Below are 12003 nucleotides of genomic sequence, written 5' to 3'. Positions count from 1 at the left end.
AATAATGTGACAACCAAGAAACCCAAATTAAAAAAGGATAAAATATGAGATAATGAAAATAATGACCAAGGTAGGCAATAAGGGTACTTGCAAATTAATAATAATAATAATAATAATAATAATAATAAATAATAATTGTATTTCTATAGCACCGACATATTCTGCAGCACTTTACATTTCAGAGGGGACTTGTACAGATGATTGACATTACAGCATAACAATAATCACATAGATCATAACAGATATCAAGAGGAATGAGGGCCCTGCTTACAATCTATGAGGAAAAAAGGTAGCCACGAAAGGTGGGTGGTAACAGTTGCCTTCATTGTTTGGACCAGCCATAGTGTGTAATAGTGTAACAGTGTGTAACAGTACAGACACAGAGGGCTAATAGATGCATAAAGCATGTGAGAACATGATACGGGGAACCTGGTTATGGTAAATCTTTTGACAATGCCACACAGGGATAGTTAGGTTAATGTGTTGAGGTGGTAGGCCAGTCTGAATAAATGCATTTTTAGGGCATGCTTAAAATTGTCGTATTGACCTGGGAAGTGCATTCCAAAGAATTGGCGCAGAACGTGTATAGTCTTGGAGACGGGAGTGGGAGGTTCTGATTAGTGAGGATGCTAACCTCAGGTCATCAGCAGAACAGAGGGCACGGGTAGGGTGGTAGACTGAGATGAGGGAGGAGATGTAGGGTGGTGCTGAGCCGTGGAGTGCTTTGTGGGTGAGGGTAATAAGTTTGTACTGGATTCTGGAGTGGATGGGTAGCCAGTGTAATGACTGGCAAAAGGTAGTGGCATCAGTGTAACAATTGGTGAGGAATATGATCCTGGCTGCAGCATTCAAGACAGATTGGAGGGGGGAGAGTTTGGTAAGAGGGAGACCGATTAGGAGAGAGTTACGTTAGTTCAGATGAGAATGAATAAGAGAAACAGTAAGAGTTTTTGCGGAGTTGAAAGTAAGAAAAGGTCGAATTTTAGAGCAAGCCAGTGATCGGATGTGGGGGGTGAATGAAAGCTCGAGTGTCAAGACAGCGGGCATGTTGCTGTGGAGTAATATCACATACAGAAATGGTAATGTCGGGCATAGGTGCATTAGTGGAGGGAGGAAACACAAGGAGTTCAGTCTTTGACAGGTTTAGATTCAGATATAGTGAGGACATGATGTTAGACACAGCGTTTAGACAATCGCTGGTGTTTTCTAAAAAGGCAGGCATGATGTCAAGAGAAGAAGCGTATAATTGGGTGTCATCAGCATAGAGATGGTACTGGAAACCAAATCTACTGATTGTTTGACCAATAGGGGAGGTATACAAAGACAAGAGGAGGGGGCCTAGAACCGATCCTTGAGGAACCCCAACAGTAAGTGGAAGATGTGGGGTGGAGGAGCCAGCAAAAGATACAGTAAAGGAGCAGTCAGAGACATAGGAGGAAAACCAGGAGAGAACGGTGTCCTTGAGGCCAATGGAACGGAGCATAGTGAGGAGGAGCTGATGATCCACAGTGTCGAATGCTGCAGAGAGATCCAAGAGAATTAGCATGGAGTAATGACCCTTAGATTTAGCTGTTATTAGATCATTAGAGACTTTAGTGAGGGCTCTTAAGAGCTTGTACAGCTCGAAATGCATTGACGCTTAGCACTAATATGTACTTTTAATTCTCTCCCCCCTTTTTTCATTTTTAATATAAGAAATGTGATGCTTTAGAATTTTTCTGCAATTGCTGGATTTTCTTCCTTCTTTTTTCACAGCACTTTTATTAGTGTGCAGCTTTTTTCATTCTTTATATATTGCATCTGGCTAAAAGCGAAGGAATCTATGAGGCTCGGACTAGCCCATGAGTATGAGTGAATTCCCCAGTGGGCCCCTCTGCAGGCGTAAGTCCCAACCTCCTATATGAGCAGAATTTAGCACAATACACCTCAGTCATTATACACAGACAATGGCATCATCTCATAATTCAACAAACTACCGCTACTACTACTTTTTTATATAAACATAGGTAATTCTGTGAATGAGGCAAATGTAATTTTTATTTAGCTGAACAGTGGATCCCAGAATCAGTGCTACCTCTTGGCACCCCAGTCCGACACTGGACTCTATAAAAGAAGTCAGATGCAGTCAAAAATTTCATGTTTTGGCCTCTTTGTCTCGTTAAACTAATTTTCTGTATTGGGGAAACATCTCAATAGATGAAAGTCCAGAACAGAGTCCTGAATGGGCAGTCAAACCTAATGTTAACCCAGAATAATGTCAATACTACTACTACTAATATTCATAAAATCAAACATCATTACGTATATTAGTTTGGAGCCGTGCATCATTCTTGTATGAGGCAATGCCAGGCAGTATGATATCAATTGAGAGACACTAATGGGGAGGAAAGTGAGCAGGTGTCTGTGATTTCCAGTACATGATCATTGATGTCAGTGTGAATTTTTTGTATATTGGCTTGTTCATGCAAAACAGCAGGCAGGGCTTTATTTGTGGCCAGGTTCTTCACGACCGGAAAAATAAAAATAAAAAAAAAAGTAATTGAGTTGTAGTGATTGAGAATTAAGTGAAATGGGATCACAGAAGAAAAGATCACACGTCAGATGGTGAGTCCTGTAAGAGATGAAGGCAGCAGAGGAAACCTCACTATATTGTTCGCATCAGATCTGCTGAAGCTGCAGGTTGTGATTCTGCCTCAGCCTCTTTACATTTCTCAGCATTTGTTACCTCTTATATTTGTGTCTTCTGTTCACAAACTTAGTCGTTTTCAAAACTGGTTTCATGTATAAACATTGCTCCCATGCTCTGGAGATGTGGTTGCAATTGGAATTTTGTATCATGTCTATTGTGCACCAGATCCACACCAGAACTTGTGCTGATTCATAATGTGAGCTATGACTAGTGAAATTGTACAGCTCACAAACAAGTGGCCCCAACTGGCATCACTGTATCACAGAGGTGGGATTTCTCATCTCTAGCACTAAGCACACATAGATTGTCAAAATCTATGATGATTTACTACTCTATAAAAGAGAAACAGTGTCCTATTAATCATATAGAATATTATTTTTGTATTGCAGATGTGGATACAAGTATGGATTCTGTGAACTATCAGGAGCAGCCACAACCAGCAGGTAAAGTCAATAAAAGGGAACCTCTCATGCAGTTTATGCTGCCCAAACTGTGGGAAGCCTAAATAGCAGCCTGGTTGCCTAATTACAGCCCGGTAAACTTTTCGGTGTTTCAGAGAAATTATACCATAAAGATCCAGCCAGGGACCATAGCCAGAGACGAGACTAGTCTGACTCTTCCCAGCACTCCTATAGGTGATTGACATGTATCTCACTCACATGAGGAACAGACCTGTCAATCATCTTACAGTGGCACTAGGAGGCAATAGCCAGAGGCGCAACCGGACTAGTCTGGCGTTCGACTACGGTTCAAAGCCGGGTCTTCAGTGTATATTTTTTGTGGTGCTCTAGATGCAATATTGGATTGGGCAGCATGAATCACCTGACAGATTGCCTTTAATGTTGTTTCTTCTGTGTTAGATTGAATTCAGAATCTATGACTCAAGGTCCAAAGTATGGACTATGATGTCCAGACCGACTTGGGTCTCCTGAACAGGCCTTACATGCATATATGAGGATGTTGAGTTGAAGTCAAGATACCCTAGGTCATAGTACATTGGTATTCATTTTTGGATTACATTTATTATTATTACTACTACTACTACTATTATTATAATTAATAACGCATTTTTAGAAATAATCTCTGCTTATATGTCTGCTTTAGGAAATTATTGCATTCCTTGTGAAATGCTTGGATCTTTTTTGTTATAGTGGTTGTTCAGGATATTTTGAACTTGGCCAGAAAGCAGAGGATACATTAAAAATATATAAATAACCTGGTCACTTAATGGTAGTTGGAAGGTCATCATTGTAAATTTGCTGGAAAAGACCTGTGGGACCATCTCTGCATGAGGCATTTTAAGAGTTATTTGAATGATTCCTTTACTTTCTGACCAGTGTGAAAGAAAATGTGGACTTCTTTACCGGTGTTGTGCCATTCCAAATGTATGAGTTAGTTGACAGGTAGGTTTCGACATGATTTTGTCAAAGTGGGGTATCCGTGACCTCCACAGTCATCACCGATCGGGCAGTGTTAGATAGACAGTAATTTCGTTATCATAAATTTCTAGAAGGAATAACAGAGGAATTGCACATAGAATGGTCAGAAAAGATGATACAGAAGTGTTATTTTGTGAGAAGTGTGAACATTTTTTGAAACAGACACGTCAGGAGGATAGCTAATGGATTTGTTCTAAAGGGACCCACTCTGAAAAATGATTGCATGTTGTCATTTACAGTCACCTTCCTCGATACTTTCTGCGTGCCTCCTGCTGCCTCATCCACTCAGATCGGAGTTGTGTTCTTTTTTGCTTCCAAGATGACCCCCCCCCCCCCTCCGCAGTGGCATGGAGAGAACAGTAGTATGTCTAAACCACACCCCACCTGCCCTTCTTATCCCACAGTAAAGGAAAGCAGGGAAAGGGAGATGTTACAAATTACCACTGCTCCCAATCCCACTATAGGGCCATCTTGGAAGCAGAAGGAAAGCAACTTTGATCTGAGCAAAGGAGGTAGTCAGAATCAAACAGAGGGTACCAAGTAAGTTGACTATACATGAAAAACTGTATAGTTACTGTTCAGTGCCAGATAGAAGGGTTATTTAATTTTTTGGTGGTGGATTATGTTGATTTTGAATTCTGTTGTAAAAAGGAAAAAAAAATACCAGTTCTTTATGTAATCTGTGGCCAGTTCTGTTCAATACCCTGGTTTTACAAGTCTGTCAGCAGAAGTGTGACTAAGCGCTTTTTTTTCTTTCCATTCTTCATGTCAGCACAATTTAACTAATAAGTTGAGTTTCCTCAGGTTTCTTTGACATGACTCAAATGTTTTTCTATTTCAGATCTTAGTGTCTGTTCTTTAAAGAGAGTCACAGAGCTTGACCCTTGTGCTGCCAAATACCAGCACTGTAAAGAAGAGGATGAGCCACAATCAGAGGACATAGATCAGACCGATCTCCAAGGAGAGACCAACAATGGTGAGCAGGAGTCACTGCGATTTTTTTTTTCTTATTGTTTCCAAATTACTTGTACATATGTATTATGCCTGGAGGTGAGAGAATAACTTATTTGCACAGTCCCTTTAAGAAGGGAGTCAAGTGACTCAGATTGCATGAGGTACCTATTGTAAGATTAAATACCCATACTGTTCACTTTCTTATATCACAGTCCAAAAAAGTGAATGGGAAAAGCTGTAGAACAATTGTGCATTGATATTAGAAGGAGAATGTGGCAAAGAGTGCCACGGGCAGACATACAATTGGTGCAACTTGCGCAACCCCACATAGGCCTAAGAGGTATGAGGACCAACTTCCACATCAAAAGCACCAAGCAGCTTCTTTCACAGGCACATTATTTTACTGCAAAGGGCCCATATACTGTTCTTGCACAGGGGCCATCTTTTGTCTGTGTCCGCCCCTCCAGAGTGCATATTAGCTTTGCGTATCTTTGAAAGTGCTGCCCCATATGGCCTTTTTTGCATGTGAATGTCATGGAGGTGATCCTAAGAAACCTAGTGTGAGCCAGAGAGCAGAGAGTTGTTGCAGAATGTTTTTTGCTCTGGTATCCTTGGCACCACTATGTATTAAACTTACTGTTTATTGCAGAACTTCCACATCAACTGTACATAAAGTATGACAAGGCAAACAGGACAATATTGACAATTACGCAGCATGTGCATCAACATGTCAAAAATATGTTCATAAAAATATGTTCATGAGACCACTTGTGAGGTTACTTTCCCATCAACAATGTGTATAATTCTTTGTGCACATGGCAGACAGCAAAATTAGCAGAAAACTGGATCGATGCATCTGGCATTTGGATTAGATATTTGGAGATCACCAGATGGATGTTTAGATTAGAGATGGGTGGACCCCTGGATGTTTGGGTCCAGCGGGTTAAAACAGTTAAAAAAAAGTTCCGGAACAGTACCAGAACAGTACTCAGACCTGAACCTGAACTTCTTCATTAGAATGGGGACCCAAACATCCAGTGTTTGCCACACTGATCAGACAGCCGCGGTTCCCACGCTGTAAAATGACAACGTGATCCCGTAGCTGTAATTGAAGGTTAAAAGTCTACTGGATGATGTCCAGTCGGCTCGATGATGTCACCACTGGTCACGGATGCTGCGCTCACAGCAGCTCATTCTCCCAGTGGTTCTCAGCCTGGACGGTCGCATTTTGGCACTGTCCAGGTTGAAAACTGTCCCAGCTGTGAGTTTTGCCTGGCTGGTTAGCAAAAATGCAGGAGAACCCATGCAGTTTTTTTAAAAAATATTTATTTACAGCGCAGGAGAATCTGATGAATACTCCCATACGCCGCTCCTGCTCTCACTGTTATTAGCAACCTCCAATCACAGCTGAGCACTGACACTGTCTTTTGACAGCGTGGGAACCACAGATCTCTGACCAGCGGGGATGATATCACGGCCGATCAGAAGCACTGTTTGCTGCGCTGTCATGCACATGACAGCGCGACAAACACCCGGTGTTTGGGCAGCCTAACCTGAACAGTAACATGAACTTCCTGGTGAGGTCCATGTTCAGTGTTCATGCCCGAATAGTAGGTGTTCGGTAAAGACGCCAAACTTTACTGTTTGGGTTCACCCATCTCTAATCAGAAGCAGTGTTTGCTGTGCTGTCATGCACATGACAGCGTGACAAACACCTGGTGTGCGGGGGGGACGAACCCCGAATAATAACACAGACTTCCTGGTGAAGTCAGTGTTCGGTATCCGTGCCCAAACAATAGTTGTTCAGTACGGATGCCGAACTTTACTGTTCGGGTTCACCCCTCTCTAGTTGAGATGTCTCAGTTTGGAGTTGAACTAATCAATATACAACGTTTAGTGCACAATGTGCAATTCTTTAATCCTTGATCTAATTCAGATTTAATTGCACTTCAAGGGATGAACTTCAGTTTGTAAAGGAAAGCTTGTGTATATAACCCCATGTTATATACAATTTTCTGGTTAATGAAGCTGCTATATCAGGGGGCATATCTTAATAAGACAGCTGCAACAAAACTTTTTACAAGGGTTGTCTATTTATTTATTTTTTTTAAAGGTATTGCAGGTACATAACATTAAGGCTATGTGCCCACATTGCAGAAATGCTGCGGAATTGTCTGCAGCATTTCCGCAACTCCCCGCCACGGGTAAAATGCATGTGGAATTCACATGCATTTTTCCCGCAAAACACAAGCGTTTTGCAAGCGTTTTAAGCTTGCAGAATACTAGCGCTTTCCAAGCGATTTAAAGCATAGTGCTTGATAAGTGTGACCAACTTCTTACTATTGATTATCAATAGTAAGAGATAGAATGTTAAAAATGATAAAAAAAAAAATTAAAAATCGGGATATACTTACCCTTCTATCGGCCCCCAGAGTCCTCTTTGGCGGAATCTACACCGCTGTGTCATCAGAGGTCATTTGCGCAATGCATCCCTGGGAACGGAAGTTGCCGCCAGTGCCAGTGAGGACTTCGGGGGCCGACAGAGGGTAAGTATATCCCAATTTTTTTATTTTAATTCTATTTTTTACAGGAATTTGGTACCCAGGGCATGGAGGAGAGTCTCCCCTCCTCCAGACCCTGGGTACCATCCGCACATGAAGCGCTCACTTTACGCATGGTGGGCATAGCCACATGCGTAAAATGAGCATTTCAATACAATCCTATGGCGGTAGAATCGCCTCGATTCCGCAAAATTAATGAACATGCTTCGGATTTTACCGTGATGCGATTCCGTAGCGGTAAAATCCGCAGCATGGGCACAGCAATTGCGGAATCCCATAGGATTGCATGGGAATGCATTTTTTAAGTATTTCCGCTGCGGCAAAAACGCGGAGGAAGCGCTTAAAAACGAAACGTGGGCACACAGCCTTAAATATAACAAAAATTGAATGCAACAGAATAAGTATTGCTTATCTGTTGAAGTCCCTCATTCCAGAATCACTTCTTCACTGCTCCCCTGAGTTCTATATCAATAGAGCTACAGTGATAACGTACCTTTTACAGCATGTGAGTGCTGCAGACAGTCTTTGGGCTCAGTAGTCTTGTGCCCTCCACTCCTCCATCAATACTGAGCACAGTGGTTGACACTGAGTTGACATCACCGAAACCTTATCATATGGATGGTAAGCAGCAGAGAGACAATGAGCACTGGTGAGAAGGTGCTGGACTGGAAGGGGCCTCAACAGGTAACAAATGCGTATTTTGAAATTTTTAATTATGCAAATTGTCTCTTCAGAGAGGAAGAGGACTAGAACTCTAGTGTCACCTATTGGAGGTAGCAATCCTAAAAGTCAATGTTGACCCTTTAACGAGCTTAGTTACATGACTTAGGATAAAAGCCAAGCCAGAATCTCCATTTGCAGACACTGTGTTTCGGGGTACTGCCCCTCATCAGTGCAAAGTGGGAGATCTGGTTTGGCTGTGAGAGAGGCGTCTGACCGATATCCAAGAAGTATCATTTCTCCTTGCGGAGAATGACATGCTAAGCATGTCGAGGTGAGGAGACTTAAAGCCGCAATGCTCCTCTGGGAAATATGCTAATTATGCAAATTGTCTCTTCAGAGAGGAAGAGGACTAGAACTCTAGTGCCACCTATTGGAGGTAGCAATCCTAAAAGTCAATGTTGACCCTTTAACGAAATTTTTAAAATTTTGAAATTTTTAAGCATACTCTTGTGTCATTATAAACAAATTTGAATGAAAAGTGCCCTGGTATAAAATATACTGAGGGTACGACTTATAACGATATTATAAAACATGGAGTATATTGACTTAAGATCGCTGACCAGTAGTGTGTGCTTTCCCCTTACTCTATTAGCAAAACTTTATTAGCTTGTCCAATTCTTGCAGCATCAGCTCTTCCTGCCACAAGCCACTCTCAGCTCCTCATCGTCATCTGCTGCGGGTATGGTGTTCATTTTTCATACGTTACCACCTACTCTTTGCAGACTGCCACAACACCAGCTTCTATATCTTGGGTGTCCTAGATTAAAAGGTTTTTTCTCACTCCTGTGCCTATTATGCCTTCAGACAACTAAAAAGGAACCTTTTAAAAAAGTATATTGCTTGACCACAAAACCACATACCGTAGTTATAACTTCTGTCTGAAAGAAAAATGTCAATCCTTCGGCAATTCTGCGAGAACATACTCATGTCAGCTATTTTATTTACTATAATAGTTATTAGTATTAAAGAATTGCTGTGTAAGAAGTGTCTTACTGTCCTAACAACAGACTCAATATACTGTACAGTATGGATATATACTGTATGTTAGGACTGGCGGAACGCACCAAATTATAGAATAATAGTAGGTGAGTTCGCAGCCCGGGGTCCACCGTGCAGAGGTGGTACACTGCTGCTAGGTAATGGCGGAAGAATAGAGCGGCGTAAAAACAGTCACATGTGGGTTACGTCACCCAATGTGAACAGGAGCGGACTCTGTTAATTCACAGAGCCGCAAAGCCGCTGAACGTGGATGCCGGAGCCTGTTTAACTCACAGAGCCCGGCCAAAGAGCGCACAGCAAGCGGCCACAGAACTCTACCCCCAGGAGACGGGGTTAGAGTCCTTCTAGGCCCACTGAGCGCACCGCGTTGCTGCCACGAGCACCGCTATAGACGCTGACTATGGAGTGCGGAGCACGGGGCACTGAGGCGTGCCGAGTCACTGATGTTGGCTAAAGCCTGACTCAAACTCTGACCTATCTACGCCTAAACCTGGGCGCTAGCAGGCTAGGCTGCACAACACATGCGTACCAAGGGTAGGGGTTTCATAATGAGTCAGTCACCAGAGACATTCATACGTGCATACACCACTCACTCCTTATAGACTGAAAATACAGGCTATCCTAGCGCATGGCCGAGCGGCCATGCGAACCTTTTATAGCCGCAGTGTCCAGAACCTTCCTGGCTTCTCGGATGGGCCAATCCGAACACGAGCAGGACCTGAGCATGTGACCTTCGATCTCCAATGGGAGATCACTCCACGGGCATGCTCAGTGGCCTGACATGGGGACTTAGTCCCTGGAGAATCTCGCTGCTGAGCAGCATGTATTGCCATGGCTGTGCCAGAAGTGGCAGCAGCACGCAAACCCACGGAGCTGGTCTGGGCAGAGCGCCTGGACCGAAGAGTTTGCTGAGCAGTCTCCTCTGCGGCTGGAGAGTAATGGGAGACCGCTGGAAGTAAGGCTCGGGATTCTCGCTGTGCAGTGACAGAAATCCGACGCCTAACAATATATACGCAGTTGAAACCAAAAGTTTGCATACACTGTATAAAAAGACATGCATGTTTTTCTCAATATCTGACATGAAATCAGAATAAACCTTTCCCGTTTTAAGTCAATTGGGATTACCATAATTATTAATATTAGCCAAATGCCAGAATAATGAGAGAGAGAATGTTTTAAGGCATTTTTATTACTTACTGCAAAGTCAAAAGTTTCCATACATTTCTTTAGTGTTCGGTACTATTGCCCGTACACTGAATGGCTTGGGTCAAACGTTTGGGATAACCTTCCACAAACTTCTCACAATAGTTGGTCGGAATTTGTGCCAATTCCTCCTGACAAAACTGGTGTACGTGATCCAGGTTTGTAGGTCACCGGCCTTTTCAGCTTTGTCCATAAATTTCTAATAGGATTGAAATCAGGGCTTTGTGATGGCGGCTCCAAAACATTGAATTTTTTTATCCTTAAGCCACTTTGTTACCATTTTGGAAGTATGCAGTATGTAATAATATGGAAATATGTATATAAATATACCGTTGTGTGAAAAAGTGTTTGCCCCTTCCAGATTTCTTATTCTTTTGCATGTTTTTCACACTTAAATGTTATTTAAATATTAGACAAAAACAACATACTGTATATACTTGTGTATAAGCCGAGCCCGAGTATAAGCCGAGGCACCAAATTTTGCCTCTAAAAACCGGGAAAAATTGACTCGAGTATAAGCTGGGTATGCATTGTCCTGTAACCCCTATTCTGGTATGCATGGTTCCTCATCCCCATCCTTCTATCCATGGCTCCTTATTCCCATCCTTGTATGCATGGCTTCTTATCCCCATCCTTGTATGCATAGCTCCTTATTCCCATCATTGTCTGCATGGCTCCTTATTCCCATCATTGTCTGCATGGCTCCTTATTCCCATTCTTGTCTGCATGGCTCTTTATTCCCATCCTTGTCTGCATGGCTCCATATCCCCATCCTTTATTTGCATGGCTCCTTATTCCCAACCTTGTCTGCATGGTTACTCATCCCCATCCTTGTATGTATGGCCCCCGTGAGAAAAGCATAAAAAAACCCCTTCCTACTTACCTTCCCTACACGCCCTGGCAGCATCTCGTTCTGGTGCCAGGAGCTCCTGCGGCTAAGCGATCACGTGTCCCTGCTGATGAAGTTAATGAATATTCACCTCTCTCCATGCCTATAGGAGTGGAGAGAGGTGAATATTCATTACCTTAATGAGCAGGCACCCATGATAGCCTGGCCGCTGCTGGAAGCCTGCGACTGCTGCTGACATTGTGCGCATGCTATAAGAGAAATGAATGTTTTCTGCCACTGCAGTGAATATTACTCTCTCTTTAGCAGCGGGCCCAGGCTTTAGCCGCAGCAGCTGGCTTCTGCCTCCTGTCACCCACTGCTCTGCCACCCCCCCCTCCCCCGCTGTCTTCTGGGACAATGACTCGTGTATAAGTCGAGGGGGGCATTTTCAGCACAAAAAATGTGCTGAAAAACTCGTCTTATAATAGCCCATTTTTCTTCAAGTGCCTCCTTATTGTACATCTTGAAACAGCCACACTGCTAGTTTTCAGAGAGTCAAGTATTTCAGCTGATGTTATTTGTGGGGTTTTCTTTGCATCACGAACA

General features: G+C 42.8%; 1 protein-coding gene across 1 annotated transcript in view; it reads left to right on the top strand.

Moving 5' to 3' along the window:
* IKZF3 (IKAROS family zinc finger 3) overlaps window positions 1–12003 on the top strand; it is a 200581-nt gene that overhangs the window by 89756 nt on the left and 98822 nt on the right. The window contains exons 2-3 of the mRNA XM_073572594.1: window positions 3079–3132; window positions 4970–5104. Of these exons, the coding sequence (XP_073428695.1) occupies window positions 3079–3132; window positions 4970–5104 (189 nt within the window). The remainder of the gene's footprint in view (window positions 1–3078; window positions 3133–4969; window positions 5105–12003) is intronic.

Source organism: Dendrobates tinctorius, unplaced genomic scaffold (assembly GCF_039654945.1).
Source record: "Dendrobates tinctorius isolate UK_male_01 unplaced genomic scaffold, ASM3965494v1 ptg000032l, whole genome shotgun sequence".
Taxonomy (NCBI): Eukaryota; Metazoa; Chordata; class Amphibia; order Anura; family Dendrobatidae; genus Dendrobates; species Dendrobates tinctorius.
The sequence above is the reverse complement of the archived record's forward strand: the minus strand, read 5'-3'. Positions and strand labels throughout refer to the sequence as shown.